Here is an 18,138-nt window from a genome sequence, read left to right as displayed (position 1 = left end):
CCCAAGCCTGCGTCCCAGCCCCGCCCCTCTCTCTGGACGCATCTCTGGGCCCCATCATCACCCGGCGCCGTCCCTCCCTCCCGCCCCCCCTTTCTCCTCCCTCCTTCCTTCCCTCCCTTCCTCCCTCTCTCCCTCCCTCCCAGCTCCTGCACCAGGAAACGGCCGGATCCCAGCAGCGGCCTGACCCGTGAGATCCCTAACCTGGCAGGCAGGCGGGGTTGGAGCCCGGCTGAGGGTGGGGGTGAGGGAGGAGCTGGGCCTCTGGGCTGCACTGAGGGGAGCCGGGAGCAGAGATGGTGTCGGCAGGAAGCCCTTGGCCCTGGGTTTCCCGGGAGGACAGTCATTAAACATGGATTCGGCCACACAGCTGGTAGAGCGTTGGGGGCAGGGGCCTGATCCCGGGAGCTGCAACCCCAGCCCTTCTCAGCCCAGACCCTGATTCCTAGTGTTCCCCACCTAGCTCTGATCTCCCCTCCCCTTCCCAGGGCTCCAGGCTGGGCAGGAGGATGAAAGGCCCCAGCTGGGGGCTCCTTGCCACCAGTGCTGGGTCCTAAGAGCTGCCATCCAGGCTGGGTGAGTGTCCCCTTCCTTCTCTGTCCCAGGCAATCCTTTGCTTCTCCGCTTTCCCTTCGGCCCCTGTCTCCTCCCCCATCTTGTGCCTCTGCCAGCATCTTCGCATCTTGCCCCTGGGGAGGCCCCAAACCCCTTCCTCTAGCCAAAAAGGTGTGTACTGGAGGGGGAGGGGTTGTAGGGGTGTCATAGAGCTGTTGTTGTCTTGTTATGGAAAGAATCTAAAGTATTTTACATGAAATTTACTTGTGTTATATTGAATTTGGCATATTACGAATTTAGGGGCCAGCCCCTCTAGTCATGGTGCCCCTCGCCATGGCCTAATTTTTTTGCTTTTACCCCTCTCGGCCCAGAGGTCTCTGAGATTTCCCCTCACCTCCCTGCCTGTCTCATGGGCTGGCCAAACCTGAAATACCTCCTTCTGGGCCTCTGACCATATATTTATGCCAGTCTTTTATGTTTGACTCCAACAGCCGCCCGGATGGCGACCCCAGCCTCGGCCCCAGACACACGGGCTCTAGTGGCAGACTTTGTGGGCTATAAGCTGAGGCAGAAGGGGTATGTTTGTGGAGCTGGCCCCGGGGAGGGCCCAGCAGCTGACCCGCTACACCAAGCCATGCGGGCAGCTGGAGATGAGTTCGAGACTCGCTTCCGGCGCACCTTCTCCGATCTGGCAGCTCAGCTGCATGTGACCCCAGGCTCGGCCCAGCAACGCTTCACCCAGGTCTCTGATGAACTCTTCCAAGGGGGCCCCAACTGGGGCCGCCTTGTGGCCTTCTTTGTCTTTGGAGCTGCATTGTGTGCTGAGAGTGTCAACAAGGAGATGGAGCCACTTGTGGGACAAGTGCAGGAGTGGATGGTGGCCTACCTGGAGACGCGGCTGGCTGACTGGATCCACAGCAGCGGGGGCTGGGTAAGAAGCTTCTTGATTGCTGCTCTGCACATCCCTCCGAAACGGGGGTCTCCAGGGGGAAGCCGGGGGGCTCTGGCTGGACCTGGGGGGCGGCCGTGCTGGGAGTGAGGCGTGGGGGCCGAGTCTGCCTGTTTGGGTGGAATCAGGTGCCCTCACTACGGGCATCTCTGAACTCTGCACTCCAGGGCTGCCATGCATTCGTCATTCGGGGGGCTCATGGCCCAAAGCAGAGGATAGAACGCATGGTAGCCAGGTAGGGCCTGCACAGAAACGGCATCCAACCATCACAGATTTTTACACCTGAGTACCTGGTCAGGGATCAGGGATGGCTGGTGGCCAGACAAGCCTTGACAAACGATGCCAGTTCTGAGCAGAATTTTTGGCCAGGGAAGTTTCAGATGGGATTCACCTGAGGTAGAGAAGGGCAAATGAGCCAGGTGCTGGGGGGAACGAGGGGCTGGGGGTGGGGTAGTGCTTGCAGTGGATGGAACTGGAGCTCTTCCTCTCCTCTTTTCTCCACTCTTCCCTCTCCTGATCGCCCTTTCTCCTTCTTTCTCTCCTACTTCCCTTCTCTCCCACAGGCGGAGTTCACAGCTCTATACGGGGACGGGGCCCTGGAGGAGGCGCGGCGTCTGCGGGAGGGGAACTGGGCCTCAGTGAGGACAGTGCTGACGGGGGCCGTGGCACTGGGGGCCCTGGTAACCGTAGGGGCCTTTTTCGCTAGCAAGTGAGAAAGTCCAGGGCCAGGTGGGGTGAGGTGTGGCTGGGGGGCAGGAGAGCAGGAGCAGAGTGGAGGAATGCCCTTGGAAGAAGTGGGGGAAAGAATGGGCATGGAATGGGAATTGGAAGGGGAAAGGTGGCGTGTGAGGGAGCTGAGTGTGCCAAGCAGGCAGTTGAAAGAGTGAGCTGGAGACATTGTGGAATGTATTTGGAAAGTCAGGAGATGGAGTCATTCCAGGGTTGGGGGGAGGTGGGAAGGATCATGCGTGTAGGTATAGGCACAGGAAACTCTGCCTGGAGCTTGATTTGCTGTCCTGAGGGAGGTGGACTTGCAGAGGGGGTTGGCATCTCCATTCAATGAGTGGGATTTGGGGCAAATACAGAAGGCACATCCCTTTGGAACGGGAGCTCGGGGTTCTCAGGGGCTAGGAAGAGGTGCTGTGACTGAGGGCTGCTGAGACACGAGTGTGCATGTGCACGAGTGCTCGTGTGCATGTGCACGAGTGCTCGTGTGCATGCTGGGCTGCTTCTCTAATCTGGTGGGGGTGAGATTCCTTGGAGAGAAAACATTCACTCCCTCTTGCAGTGGTGAGAACAAGGGCACCTCTCTGTCCCTCCTCCCAACCTTCCCCTCCCTCTCCCCCTTGTCTTGCTGCCTCAAGGCTGAGGGAGAAACACTGTATCCAGGCTGAGGGCTCTGGCCACTTTTTTGCAGAAAGTTGTCAGCAGGGCTTTGGAGAGAAGAGCAGTTCTATAGCTGGCCTTGTTCCTTCATCATCCCCCTTCCTTATGCATCATACACTTGCTGCTGCCTCCTGGGCTCTGACAGAAAGGCAGGGCTGTGGAGCCTGCGGTGGGTGGGGGCTTTCGGAGCTGGAGCTGCCCCTGCCCTCCTCTCCCACTGGGGCGCCTTGGTGCCTAAAGGGTTCCCTATCTCTGGGACCTTCTATATCCAAACTTAAACTCTAAATTGGGGCTCTTACTAATTTTCCTTTTGAGTATGTGGACGTAAATGCAGACCTGGAATACAGTCTGGTCCTGCACTGTGTCTCGGAAGGACTGTGGATGCCTTGAGAGGAACATTCCAGCTCTGAACCCCGTGTGAGGGTGACATGTAAACTCTGTGGCTGGCCTGGTCCATGTGGTGGGCATTGGTGCTGCTTCATTAAAGGCCAGGTGTCTGGGTTCCAGAATACCTCCCATGACCTAGAAGCATTGATATTTTCTTGGAAGCCACACTGTTTGCATGGGTGTTACTTGTCTGTACCTCAGAGTCTGAGGATGTTAACTTTAGAGCGCACAGTCTTCTAGAACAGATTCAGATGACAGCTTTTTCTTTTGAGAAAGACATGATTGATTTCACTCCGGATGCATGTCCTGAGCCAGACCTCACTGCTGCACTTTCCAAGGTGCTAAAATTGCTGCTTTCCAATGCTGACTTCTTCTGACACAGTGCTCTAGAACCCTGCCCTTGATCCTGAGCACTGACCTGCTTAGCTAGACCATGGTTGACTCTTGGAGACTTTCACTGGTCCTAGAATGTGGCGACATAGTTGTACTCACGAGAACGTGGGACCAAAATTGGCCTCAGGTGTTTAGCTCAGACTTTTGCTTTTGAGGAGGGCTGCACTTTTTAATGATATTTATAGGGGAGGTGGTGGACTGCATGGGCCACTTGGTCTGTTGTGAGTATGCTGGTACCAGGCACTCAGAGCTGGTCTGTGGCAGGCAGTTTTGGGGTATGTGGGGGGGGTCTCTGACTTGCTCAGGACAAACTAGGCCATTGGTTTTCCACCTGCTTGGCGGGATCCTGAAGTTTCCTAGGGGTTGCCTCAGGAGTCCTTGGGGGAGATGAAGCAGGGGTGCTGAGCAGGCTAGACGACTTGCCCTCAAACAGAACAGCTCCCCTGTAGCTGTCTTACATATCGGGGTTCAGGGTAAGATTTTTTTTGCATTAAGGGGTTTGCTGCTGAAAAAAGAAAGTTGGAAAACCACTGACTAGACCATCGGCTCCAAATGGGAGCCTGTGCTCCCCCAGGCTTGGGGACTCTTCCCTCGCCCCTCTACCACAGAAAGTCTAGCCCTCATAGTTTTCCTGGAACCTGTAGCAAACAGGGGAGGCAGGGACCATGGTCAGTTACCAAAAAGCCCTGCTCGGAGGCCTTCACACCTGGGTGGAAGGAGAGGCTGTCTTCTGAAAGGGAAAAGGACGTGGACTGATTTCCAGAGTATGGCTTGGATGGGACCACGGAGGGCAGTTTTGACATGTCCTGCCCTTCTTAGCCTGAGAGGGAATGGAAGCCTCAGAGACTTCTGTCAGGGAAAACTAGACACTCTCTTTTAGAGCCATGTAGTTCCTTGGGATTAGCTCTTGGCCAAGAAGGCTGAGTATGGCTCCCAATTTTTAAATCCATTTCATTTTTTAAAAACTGAGGGAAATAAATCTTATTGCCATTTTTCAGAGAATAAATAGGTGGAGAGGGTGTTTCTTGCTCTCCAGAGCCCAAAGGGACAAATATGGACTTTGCTTAGGCCAAGGAAGGAGCAGAAGTAGGGCAACTAGGTCCTGCACTTATTAACCCCACTCCCCACTTATCCTGGGGCATACACTATTTTACTTTTTTAAAATCATAAAGCGGCGGGAGAACAGATTTGGTTAGTTTAGAAGAGAAGAAAAGCTCTATAAATATAAATATATATTCCTGTATTTTTATTTAATAATTTATAAATACCAAGTTCATTTGACTTTTATTTTTCTGTAATATGTAATGGTCGTATTAAAAAAATAAATAAATAAAGCCCAGAAGTTTAATGAGAAGGACTGAGCAGGGTTTGTGACTTCTATACTGTATAGCCTGCGGTCAGGACATTTCTTGATCTAATCATTTCATCATGACCTTGTTAAGGCCAAGAATTAGATTAATAGGGCTTTGGGAAAATATTAAGATAAAAAATTAAAGAAAAAAAAGAAGAAGAAATTCCCTGGCAGTCCAGTGGTTAGTACTCCACACTTTCACTGCCTAAGTGCCTGAATTCCATCCCAGGACAGGAAACTCAGATCCTGAAAGCCGGGCCAAAAAAAAATCACTTGTTCCTCCACCCCCCTATCTCAGCCAAATGCCAAAGCCAAGAACTGCATCTGTGCCAACCCAAGCCTTTGAGAGGGTGCGTGTATATGGTGCTTTGGGATAGCCACAACAAAACCCAAAACGAAACAAAGAAAACCTATCAAAAATCTTTATGATGGAATCCAGTCCCCAGTTGTGGTTTAGCCTCTGATCAGAAGTGTGTGATGATGAACGTTTCTCAATATCCTGCTATCTACTTCAGACTTAAGTCTGGCAAAAATGGAGCCCTTGTTTACTTTCCTGGTCCCCTGAGATATTTGGTTTCAGCCATTTTAATGTGAACCGCTAAACTGGATGGGATCTATAGAATTGTTTAGCCCATCCCTCTGTACTTCTAGTCTAGGACCATATCAAAGTCATGTCTGACAAGAATAGTATCTTAATTTGAAATTACAAGTGGTAGTTTCTAGTCTTTCTATAATCCAATACAATAACACGGTATTTGGTTTATGTGTTAAATTGCAGTGAGAAATACACTGCTTAGAGGAATGTACTGTTGCATTTCTATTCTCTCTATATAGAAAAATCTATAGGACAAGCCATTAAAATCAGAGAGTGGCTTAGTGAGCATGGCTTTTGGGAAAAGGGAATTAGATGGTCTTAACAGTTCCTATCACCAGGCTATATTAGCTAGTGGATTTACTCCTACTGTGGTTTGATTGGTTTATAATTTGCCTAATTCCAAAAAGCATTTGTAATATCTTACTATAATACAAAAGAAAAAACAATAGGAAAATGTAGATTTTTAAAGTAAGGGTAAAGGGAAAATTGATATAGTACAATAAAATGACAGCAAAAGGACAATTAACACAGAAAAGCATTCTCTAAGCAGTATTGCCAAATACTAAAGGTAGGCTATGAATTCAACTCTGAGCTTCTTGGCAGCTAAGGAAAATTGGTGAACAATGAGATTCACATCCCTTTTAGGATTTATAGAACTTTTCAGTTCCTCAAGGTAGCAAAGTCTTGTGGCTCTTCTGAGAAGGCACTGGGTGCCATTAGTGAACATCACCATCTGTAGCACCTGATAGCAATAGGAGGTTGAGTTTCACACTACCGTTTCTTGCAGAAACACCAGAGGAGGATTCAGGAGGTCCTAAGCTTGTTTTATCAGAATCATCACAATTTAGCCCAAATATGCTCTCTGATGCCATAGTTTAAAATAGGGCTAAATTCCAGACTATCTAAATGGACAGATGGATTGTTGATTCTTCACACAGTTCTCTGTGAATGTTATTTCTCCAAATGACACTTCTGATGAAAATTGGGCAACATTTAATTGTACTTTCTAGCAAATGGATGGATTATAGATATTCTGTTTTTAGTTGAGAGCAGATCCTTTGAAAACTTTAAAAGCTGTCTTAAATGTGGATACAGGTGAGATATAAATAACAATATTTTAAAAAATCAACCAAAAAAGATAATATAATGGAATGATATAGTTTTTTATTAATTTAATCATTCACTCAGCAAACACTCAAGCATCCTGTGTGTGCTGAGGACAGTTTTAGGCACTGAGCTAGAGAAGTGAACAAATAGGCACACTTTCTGCCTTCATGTTACTTGTATTCGAGTAATGGAAACAAACAAAGCTAAATAACTACCTACCTACCTACCTACATAAATAAATTTCACAGCATTAATTAACATAACACTTCATGTTAGGGGCAAATGCTATGGAGAAAAATAAAATATCTCATTAGGGTAGGATTGGGAAGGTGTATGTATAAATTTCAATGATAAATAGAATGATCAGAAAACTCCTCATTTCTAATGTAACTTCTGAATAAAGTCATGAAAAATGAAATTGGAAAAATATTTTTATTGACATGGAAGAATGCTTCTGTATCTTATTGTAAAAAAGAAAATAGAGTAGTAGAAAACAATATATACAGTATGATCCCATTTTGCTAAAAAAATATGTATACACACACATACATACATATACCTCTATATGTATGTGTGTATTGAAAGTTTGAGAAAGGGCATATGCCAAAATATCATTAGTGATTATCTCTGGATGGTGGATTTTATGGGTAATTTTATTTTTTTTGCTATCAGTATTTTTAGAAGTTTTGATAAGGAACACATTTTATAAGGTACAGCATATTAAACAAGGTTTTCAGGGCACAGTCTTCTAAAAGTTAACCAAGCAGAATGGAGATTAAGCAGCCCAACAGAGGCTCCTTCTCACTAATGGCAACTCCACTTCCCCTCAAGGTTGGACCTAGGGAGTTAAGGTAGGCCAGGGCAGACTCTGCATTAGAAAATAATTGGAATGGACTCAACAGAGGTAAGTAAATGATCAAGGCTCCAAGGTTCTGTGTCAACACTGTCCAATAGAAATAGAATGCAAGCCACATAGGTATTTTACATTTTTTGGTAGCCTCATTAAAAAAAGCTAAAAGAAACAGGTAAAACTAATTTTAATAGTATTTTTTACACTCAGTATATAAAAACTACCGTAATTTCAATCTGTAATTAATGTTGTACAATTTTTAAGTCATTTTAGTCACTTTTTCATCCTGAGTCTTTGAAATTCAGTGTATATCTGACAGTTGCAGTACATCTCAATTCAGACCATTTCACATTTTAAGTGCTCAGAGTAACCATGTGTGACTGGTGGCTACCATATTAAACAATGTACTTACAGATTAGAGGGAATTATTGCAGCAGTCAAGGTAAAATTTTCAAAGCAGGAGTTAAAAATAAGGATGAAACTATATTAGGAACCCAAGTATTTATATATTTAGTGAGAAACTTTTCCCTTCTGGACAGAACTGGACATGCCCTCATCCATTTTTACGGGTTTAATTCTCCTTTTCTCAACTAGACTGACCACTCACTTTCCTTAAGGCATTTTTCCTGTTTCTAGGGCACATCATCACTGTGTTACAGTTTTTCTGAAACTCCATGGCCTTCTATTTATAGGTTATTACTGAAGGAAAGGGGGCTTCTCTAGTAGCTCAGAAGGTAAAGAATCTGCCTGCAATGCAGGAGACCCCAGTTTGAGCCCTCGGTCAGGAAGATCCCCTGGAGAAGGGAATGGCAACCCACTCCAATATTCTTGCCAGAAGAATTCCATGGACAGACCATGGGGCCGCAAAGAGTAGGACAGGATTGAGCAACTAACACTTTCACTTCCACTGAAGGAAAAGTATACTTATAATGGGTGAACCTTGTATCATTACACACCAATTTTTTAAAAAATTCATTCACAGAGGAAAACATCTCTTTGATGTTCTCTATGCATCAACAAACACAGGATATAAGATTATTACATGTAAAACAATTATCCTCCAATTAAATATAAATTAAAAAGATTATTACAGAAGATCATCCATTCAGTTAGCACCTATTGAGCACAGTGATAGTCAATGGCAATGCAAAGATAATTAAGAAAGTGCCCCTGCCGTTTACAGTTTACAGCCTAATAGGAAAGTATCTTACAAATCACCATTCAAATATCTTTTAAAAATGTGTTGTAAAAGTAATCATGTTTATTGAGTAAGTTGGAAAGGTGGAGTGTTTTAAAATTTTAAATAAAACTAGTAATTGATATTGTGGAAAAATCATAGAACATGGGAAATTATAAAGAAGATTAATCATAATCCTACTATCCAGAGAGGATCACTGTTAACATTTTGGTATATTTCTTTTCTGTTGTCTGCTTATATTTTATGATCATACTGTATACATAATTTTGTATACTGCAGTTCTGCTTACCATTATAATGAGAGCATTTTCCTTGTCATTATACATGTTTTGAAGACATAATGACTATATAAAATTACAATATATGCTTGTATAATAATTTCCCTGAAAAAATGTCCACTTGGACATTGTTGTTTACATTTTTTTTCACTTTGATGAACATCATTATTCTCAAATTTTAATCTAGGTTTTAGATTATTTCTTTAGAACAGATTAGAAGAAACAATTACTGGGTTAAAATTTTCAATATTTAAAAAATATGTTGCATATTGCCATAGAAAAGATTGTCTTGGTTCTTATTCGTTTTCCCCCCAATGCCCAAGTTGTTTTTTTTTTTTTTTTTTAAACCAGGTATACATAGCTTTAATCACATTTTATATACAATTCTACATTCTACTTTTTGGCCTAACAAAAATTTTTGAAAATTATCACAGTGTAAACCTCTTTTTTTAAAAAACCAGTGCATAATCTTGTGATGTAATTACAGGTTGCCTAAACATTTGTCTATTGTTGGAATTTAGTCTTTTTCCAACTTCAGGATCGTACATAATGTTCTCTTTGTATATTAAAGCAGACCTTATAGTAATTTTGATCTGAGCTTTTAAATCTGGTTTTGAATTCCCTGCTCACTTCTAATTAGTTCCATGACTTGGATAAATTACTTCATTCTTTTCTCATCCCTAAAAAAGACTGTGGTTTTGTGATTCCTTACTTCATAATGTTGTTTTGAGAATCCAATAAGATAACAAGGAGTCCAGGATGGTGCCTGTTACAAAATCAAGTGCTTAACAAAATTGGATTTAAAGGCATTATTTTAAAAATCCCATTTCCCTTAATTGGCTTTCTTAAACTAGGTACCAGTGAACATCCAAGTCTTGACTTGGTTAAAATGAGTAGAAAAGATTTTTCTTCCAGCCAACTCCTTTTTTTAGAGCTTGTCTTTGGTGCTAAACTTAGTTCTCCCAGACCACTGAAGCTGCGATGGTTCATGAAGTATTTTTCGGTGAAATTTTAAGCAACTGTGACTCTGCTCCAAGTCCTCCTGTTCCTGAGGTAAGGATCTGTGTGGGGAGAAAAAAATTGAGGGTGAGGGGAAGAGTGGGGTATACTGTGAAGCTCTGACTTTTTGGTTTGCTAATAGGAATCTCCTCTTATCCAAAACCCCCTACCGAGCTATGCACATGTCTCCAGGTTGTTTCAATAACCATTTGGTTAAGCTCAGGTGAATCTGGCGCTCAAACTGTAGCTTGGTCTGGCTATAACTACCCCTCTTGCAAACTTAGCACCGTCATTCTCCTTTGTAATAAATGTGTAGGAGCACCACTAGACTATGGCAACGCTGTCTTGCAGGACTAAATTTCATTGATATCTCAGAGTGCAATGGTGTGGTGGAATTCCTTTGGGGTCTGAAGCAGGGTCTGGAGTCTAGGAAAGCGTCGTAAATGAAGGGTGACACTCAGATCCCCAGGCAATATATCTTCTGGTCAACAAACATCTGGACACTTACTGTGTGCTAGGCATATTGCCCTAAGGTGGAGATGCAAATGTAATTAGAGACCAGCCTTTCATCTCCAAGCTCTCACAAGCACTAGTTAGGAAAGTCTGCACAAAATGTTTAACTGTTCAGAGGAGGCAGGCCCGCTTTTCATGGGAGAGGAGGGGAGGCTAGTGAAAGGCTTCGCAGGGGAGGTGATGATGGGGTTTGCTGTGGTCTGGTTGAAGAGGGAATGCATATGCAGAGGCACAGACCTGGTACAGACACACCCACTGGAATGAGAAGCGTGGAAATAGCATTCACGAAGCATTCACTCCAGCCTCGTCTGGAGTTCTCTATGGTCTAGCTAAGGAGTTTTGAGATTTTATCTGGTGTGAACTGGGGTCGTGACCCATTGGAAGCTGATCCATTAAGAGGCTGTAAATAAGCAAGAGAAGAACAGGCTGAAACTGGGGCATGAACAGAATGCTTGCAAAGTATGCCTGTGCAGAAAGACAGCACATAGAGGACTCCTGACTGGTAATGGAGTGAGGATTACTCCCTGCTTTCTGGTTCGGGGAGACCTGACGGATGGTGGATAAATAGTGGTGCCAATAACCTAGGTAGGAAAGGTAAACTTCTTTCTGGACAGAACCCTCCGTTCAGAACCCTCTGCTGCAACATCCCATCTACTGGTGCATTCCTGATAGAAGACCGGTTTCCAGAAACCGCCGCAGTTTCCGGCCTCTACCTTCCAAGAGTTCACTAGTTGGCAACCAGCAGCATCAAGATGGCGGCCTCCTAAAAACTAGTCATGTGACCTCGGGTTTCCCTCGATGGGACCCGGCAGTCCGTTCGGGGACAAGGTTCACCTGTCGCGAAATGGGTGTCAGCTCTTCGAATCTCGCGAGCCAATTGGTGTCTGAGGCTTGGGCCACTTCGGCTAGGCGGTCGGAAGACTGTTCCTTTCCCGTCACCTTGCCAGCGACCAATCACCGAGCGTTATACTTCGCAGGCCCGCCCTTAGGCGGGGGAGAAGCAGTAACGTCGTCACAGCTCGGCGTTATTGTTACCTAAGGACTTGAGAGGAGGTGGGACGTGTGTTGATTGACAGACCGATTTCCCCTACCGGGATTTGAGAATTTGGCGCAATTCCCCGCCTTAGGGGGTGGGGTCTTATTTGATTGCCAAGTAATATTCCCCAATGGAGCCCTAGCTCGTGGTGACGGGCAGGCTGCTTGACTAATGAATCCTCGGCGAAGCCGGCGCAGCTCTCCAATCGCTGGGCGGCGGGCCCCAGTCTGAGCGGCGATGGCGGCGGCGGCGGCGGCGGCAGCAGCAGCGGGGGCTGCGGGCGGTCGGGGCTCCGGGCCGGGGCGGCGGCGCCATCTTGTGCCCGGGGCCGGTGGGGAGGCCGGGGAGGGGGCCCCGGGGGGCGCAGGGGACTACGGGAACGGCTTGGAGTCTGAGGAACTGGAGCCTGAGGAGCTGCTGCTGGAGCCCGAGCCGGAGCCCGAGCCCGAAGAGGAGCCGCCCCGGCCCCGCGCCCCCCCGGGAGCTCCGGGCCCTGGGCCTGGCTCGGGAGCCCCCGGCAACCAGGAGGAGGAGGAGGAGCCGGGACTGGTCGAGGGTGACCCGGGGGACGGCGCCATTGAGGACCCGGTGAGGGAAAGAGGGCGAGCGAGGAGGCCGGCGACCGGCCGTGTCACGGGAGGCCCAGAGCTCGAGCGAGCGGGAGGCGGGAGGGGGGTGGGGGTGGGCGGGGAATAACGTGGCTGGGGCCGGGCCGGGGACGCAGCCTCGACCGCCAGAAGGGGCCCAACCGGGTTGACTCCGGCGTCATGGGTGCCTAGTGTACTAGAGAAGGTAGCTTGCTCTTCTTTTCTTCACGACCCTCGCGTGGGGCGAAGGAAATGGCCGAGTATGGCTGCGGCCGCGCGCGGATCGAGAGCAGGGCAGAGCCCCTGCGCTGGTTCCTCTTAAGCTCTTCTCCATACCCTTCCCACTCATTGTAGGAGCTGGAAGCGATCAAAGCTCGAGTTAGGGAGATGGAGGAAGAAGCTGAGAAGCTAAAGGAGCTACAGAACGAGGTAGAGAAGCAGATGAATATGAGTCCACCTCCGGGCAATGGTGAGTAACTGGCGGTTGCACGCGGAGCCCAGGTCCTCGGATTGAAAGGGTTATGAGAGTACGGTTTATATGGAATTAGATACTCGGAACCTTGGAGCTGCTTGTCTGAGCAATTACTGGGCAGTTGCCGTGGTCATAGTCCATTGTGCGTTTCTCTGACCTTTGTGAGACAAGGCCTGTGTTTTCGCGATGGTAGTCTTGTGCCTCCCTTTGTCCTTGTTACAAGTGTGTTGCTCTTTGTTCCTGGTCCTCCTCTACTCTTTGTGGAGGTTGCCAGCTGGTGTTTGACCTTCAAGTCTAATAGTTCTTCGTTCAGTTGGAGACCCTTTAGTTAGGAGTTCTAAGAGAAAATGCCAGACTGCAGGGGGCTTCTCTAATCTCGAAATGTCCAGTCTCAGCCCACATAATTTTGTTCACTTTTCAAATCATTTCAACCAAAGGTATAATAGGGACTTGATTTGGGAGCAGGAGGGGATTCATGTACTGTTTTCTTTGATTTTTAAGAATGTGTTTATGTGTGCCATAACTTGTCAAATATTTAATAAGCACCTACTATGTGCTAGACTTTTCTAGGTAATGGGTACAACAGGGAACTGAACAGACCAAAATCTTTACCTTTACTAACGGTGGTGATGGTGGTGGTAGTGGCGCATATATTGGCGAAGTAGAAAACAAGGGTTATTTTCTGATTATTTTTTCTTCAAAGCTGGCCCAGTGATCATGTCCATTGAGGAGAAGATGGAGGCTGATGCCCGTTCCATCTATGTTGGCAATGTATGTACGAGGGCCTTGATTGGGGTTGGGGGAACTCTTAGTTTGGGAGATTATTTAATAGGAGTCTTGATGGAAACTCTTTCCAGGATAGGTGGTGGATTTAAGGAGTGGAGGTAAGGTTAGAATGAAGTGAAAGTTAATGGTGACTAGCAGAGGCTCTTGGGTTGGAAGGAGAAGAGTTCCTTAGAGAACTAGATTTGATGTGCTTTGGTGTATATGGGGGGCTTCCCAGGTTGCACTAATGATAGAGTCCTCGTGCCGCCTCAAAAGATGTGGGTTCTATACCTGGGTTGGGAAGATCCCCTGGAGAAGGAAATGGCAACCCACTCCAGTATTCTTGGCTGGAGGTTCTCGGGGACAGAGGAGTCTGATGTGCTATAGTCCGTGGGGTCTCAGAGATGGCTCAGCCCAAAGGCTTGGCAGGGTATCTGTTGAGATGGGAGTTTGTCTATTGCCTGTGAAATGTACCCCCAACAGGTGGACTATGGTGCAACAGCAGAAGAGCTGGAAGCACACTTTCATGGCTGTGGTTCAGTCAACCGCGTTACTATACTCTGTGACAAATTTAGTGGCCATCCCAAAGGGTAAGTGTGGGGAAGTTGAGGTCATTTTAATCACAGTTAAAAAATGGATAAATAATGCTTTATATTGAGCAGTAAGTTAGCTGGATGTTAAAGTAAGTAGTCGTCATCTTTTTTTAAGATAGAGCATTAATGTTATGTATCAGGGATTATACTTAAAATTGCTTTCAGAGGCCCAAGAGGTAACAAGATGAGGGCTGGGTATGGGTGGGATCATGAACTAGAATGGAGGGTCGGCTTCTGCTTGGCTTCACCTTGTTCCACCCTCTGGAAATCCAGGGCCCTCTGATCCTATTTTATAATTTTCCAGGAGTAGGTGCAAATTTTGATTAAAATCTTCCATTAAGAATTGTTTTGGACAAGTAATTAGAAGTGTGAACACATTGTACTCAAAGCATGCCTGCCAATTGGATTTTACCTATGAGCGACTGTGTTCAACCTCAGATAAAGTGGCAGTTACTCTTTTCAGGTTTGCGTATATAGAGTTCTCAGACAAAGAGTCAGTGAGGACTTCCCTGGCCTTAGATGAATCCTTATTTAGAGGAAGACAGATCAAGGTAAGCCCCATCCCATCATTCTGGTTCTCAGTAAACTCCTGGGGTTGACTCTAAGGCTTTCTGTTGTGCTTATCACTCTCAGGTGATCCCTAAACGAACGAACAGACCAGGCATCAGCACAACAGACCGAGGTTTCCCACGAGCCCGATACCGTGCCCGAACCACCAACTACAACAGTTCCCGCTCTCGATTCTACAGTGGTTTTAACAGCAGGCCCCGGGGTCGCGTCTACAGGTCAGGATAGATGGGCTGCTCCTCTCCCCCGCCTCCCATGAACCCTTCCTTTTCTCCTCACCTGAGGAACCTCCCTCCTTTACCCTCCCCCTTGGTTCCAGGGACTTGGTCTCCTGCCTGTGCAGGGTGAGGAAGGTAGTTGCAGGCCAGGCGAGGCCAGGCGGCCAGTCTCATCTTTTTTTCTGGAGCCGGAATTGGTGATAAGGGCTGGATCTCTCCACCCTGTTCTGAGAGATGCTGCTTCTCCCAGCTTTTTTTTTTTTCCATGAAAGTTGACGACAGTGAAAATGTTTACACAGGAGGCCTGGGAAGAACAGGGCCTCAGAGCAGTGAAAGTACTACTTGGACATTTACTTCTTTTCCCAGAGATAGGGAAGGGTTGAAGAAAACCAGAGGCTAGTTGATCCTCCTGGAACGCGATGTGGGAGGATCAAGATATTTACTATTCTAATAACTAGCCAGGCTTTTGCAAGGTTAACGTGCATACTGGGCCTGGTGTCGCATCCATGTTGTTTCTGTACTTCCATCTTTGTACATTTAGATAGAGGGATTAGGTGTATAGATCTTGGCTTTTCACAAGATTTGCCTCTCTGCTCCCTGGAGGAATTAGGGAAGATCTGTTGGTGAGAGCCTTGCATTTAAGAGCTGTGGAGAACTGAAAACTGTATAAACAAGGAGTCCTTTTTCTTGCCCCTGTGTCTCAGATGTATTTTTTTATTGCCACTGTTTGGCGAAGTAATAGCATTTAATTTCCCCTCCCACTTGCCAGGTGTGTCACTGTTTCTGGGATTGTGGGGATCAGTTTTAGGACTTGGCAACTTCTTTCCCCTCTTCCCTTCACAGTAACTGGGGCGAGGGCCCACGGGGGAGGGGCTTGTGCTGAACTCTTTAGTGATCATGTTAACACCTAACTCTCCTTCTTTCTTCCAGGGGCCGGGCTAGAGCGACATCATGGTATTCCCCTTACTAAAAAAAAGTGTGTATTAGGAGGAGAGAGAGGAAAAAAAGAGGAAAGAAGGAAAAAAAAAAAAGAATTAAAAAAAAAAAAAAGAAAAACAGAAGATGACCTTGATGGAAAAAAAAAATATTTTTTAAAAAAAAGATATACTGTGGAAGGGGGGAGAATCCCATAACTAACTGCTGAGGGGGGACCTGCTTTGGGGAGTAGGGGGAGGCCCGGGGAGTGGGGCAGGGGGCTGCCCACTCACTCTGGGGATTCGCCATGGACACGTCTCAATCGCGCAAGCTGCTCCCCGTGTTTCCCTGTTCCCCTCTGCCCCCTTGGGGGCTGCTCAAGGGTAGGTGGGCATGGGTGGTAGGAGGGGTTTTTTTACCCAGGGCTCTGGAAGGACACCAAACTGTTCTGCTTGTTACCTTCCCTCCATCTTCTCCCTAACTTTTCACAGTCCCCTCCTGCCTGCTCCTGTCCTGCCAGGTCTACCACCCACCCCACCCCTCTTTTCTGGCTCCCTGCCCCTCCAGATTGCCTGGTGATCTATTTTGTTTCCTTTTGTGTTTCTTTTTCTGTTTTGAGTGTCTTTCTTTGCAGGTTTCTGTAGCCGGAAGATCTCCGTTCCGCTCCCAGCGGCTCCAGTGTAAATTCCCCTTCCCCCTGGGGAAATGCACTACCTTGTTTTGGGGGGTTTTGGGGTGTTTTTTGTTTTTCAGTTTTTTTGTTTTATTTTTCTTTGCCTTTTTTTTTCCCTTTTATTTGGAGGGAATGGGAGGAAGTGGGAACAGGGAGGTGGGAGGTGGATTTTGTTTATTTTTTTAGCTCATTTCCAGGGGGTGGGAGTTTTTTTTTTAATATGTGTCATGAATAAAGTTGTTTTTGAAAATAAAAAATGTTTGGCCTTTTGGGTGTATGGATTATTTATCTACCTGTCCTTTCTTAAATCCCAGATGGCTGTTAATTCTCATTTCTGGAAATGCTGGTGTTGTGGAGGGGAAATTGCAATCTAAATTAAGGAGCAGGAGTTAAAATTACAACTAGCAGGAACATTGTGTGTTTGTTTTCTGAAAATCATGCAGTCTTGATTGGCATTTGAGAAGTAAATTAACTGAGCCTGGGAATATAAAAGAATGGCTAGTAAGATTTATGTACAAATGAATTACCCATACCAGCATTAGATTCTTATATTGGGGTCTGGGTAGCCTTTCTTGGCTTCTGCACCCCAAGCTACCTTCAAAAAATGAAAAGTAATGTTTAATGATAACTGCAAAGCTTAGGGTATCTTCTCTAGCAATTTGTGGCCACTTAATATGTTCAGCTAACTTATTTTGGGTGGTTCCATTAGGAAAACTAGTCCTTGAATATCCTTTAGCTGCTTGGTCATATTAATAACCTGATTTCTCCATTTTTATATTCTCAGTAAAAGTCCTTGGGTATTGCATCCCACCCCCTAACCCTTTGTAGGCTGCATTATTTACAGGGTTTCTAAATATCTAAACCTCTGTTTCATTGAACCATTCACTTCTGTTCCTAGGATCTTTTGTTCATGATTGACTTTGACGTAGATGCTCTTTTTGATAATCTTAGGTTAAAGAAACAGCTTTTCATGTTCATGGAGCCTTTGTCTGCCTCTCAAATGGCTTGAAATTTCAGGTCAGTATTGACCATCCAGTAATCGAGCATTTGATCATTTATACTACCTGCCGTTACATCCTTTGTTAGGTATTTGGGAGTCTTCTCTGTCTAGACTGAACTAGAACAGGGTCTTGTAAGCTGAGTATGGAAATTTCAGAGGCTGATTAGCAAGACTGGATAAGTAACAGGAAAATGTGCAACATCCTAACGCGTGATGTTCCTAATGCTGGGGAGGTATTGTCTATCCACCAGGGGGCAGTAAGTGACTATATAAATTCTGTAAACTTGTTTGCTCTTGGGAGGGTGAGTTGCTTCTTTGAACCTTAGTTTTTATAATTTTCTGTGTTCAGTCAAGATGTCAATATCCTATATGTCTTTGACTTTAACTGTTTGAACAGTTCTTAATTGTAGTGGTATGGCAGATTGGTGGCTCCAATTCATGTTTCTGGAAAGGCCCATATGTTGTTAGGTGTGGAACTAAGGCTTCTCCCAATTTGATCTTGATTGATTTTTCCTGCCACATCCTGTACATCTGATACACTGTGCACTCCTGTTGAATTTTTCTTTTCTTTTTTTTTGTTTTTATTTTCATGTATTGCTCGTTGCTGTTTAGCCTGCTATGCATATCACATCTACTCTGTCAGAATGCTAAGATAGAAGCCAAGGTGTATAAGCCAAATACCACAGCCAGGAAACTAACTTGATTTCCTGGGCAGAAAGAAGCATGTCTGCACTCAGGGCAAATTGTTTCTCTCT

The 18,138-nt window shown here is 46.0% G+C and overlaps 1 protein-coding gene across 6 annotated transcripts; it reads left to right on the top strand.

The window, feature by feature from the left end:
- Positions 1 to 84: 84 nt before the first annotated feature.
- LOC136172395 (bcl-2-like protein 2) lies at positions 85 to 16,640 on the top strand. 6 transcript variants are annotated; one of them, XM_065941725.1, is made up of 7 exons: positions 10,189 to 12,181; positions 12,535 to 12,649; positions 13,356 to 13,423; positions 13,901 to 14,007; positions 14,474 to 14,561; positions 14,644 to 14,795; positions 15,726 to 16,640. In XM_065941725.1, exons 1-7 carry the CDS (start codon positions 11,831 to 11,833, stop codon positions 15,763 to 15,765), a joined length of 921 nt encoding a protein of 306 aa, XP_065797797.1. In that variant the 5' UTR covers positions 10,189 to 11,830; the 3' UTR covers positions 15,766 to 16,640. The 6 variants fall into 6 exon arrangements, with proteins under 6 accessions (XP_065797798.1, XP_065797799.1, XP_065797801.1 ...); XM_065941730.1 differs by lacking the exon at positions 10,189 to 12,181 and adding an exon at positions 12,302 to 12,385; XM_065941726.1 differs by lacking the exons at positions 10,189 to 12,181; positions 12,535 to 12,649; positions 13,356 to 13,423; ... (2 more) ...; positions 14,644 to 14,795; positions 15,726 to 16,640 and adding exons at positions 85 to 187; positions 486 to 573; positions 1,044 to 1,483; positions 2,065 to 5,021.
- Positions 16,641 to 18,138: the final 1,498 nt, after the last annotated feature.

This window comes from Muntiacus reevesi, chromosome 7 (genome assembly GCF_963930625.1).
Source record: "Muntiacus reevesi chromosome 7, mMunRee1.1, whole genome shotgun sequence".
Taxonomy (NCBI): Eukaryota; Metazoa; Chordata; class Mammalia; order Artiodactyla; family Cervidae; genus Muntiacus; species Muntiacus reevesi.
Note: the sequence above shows the minus strand (reverse complement) of the source record. Positions and strands in the feature narration are given on the sequence as shown.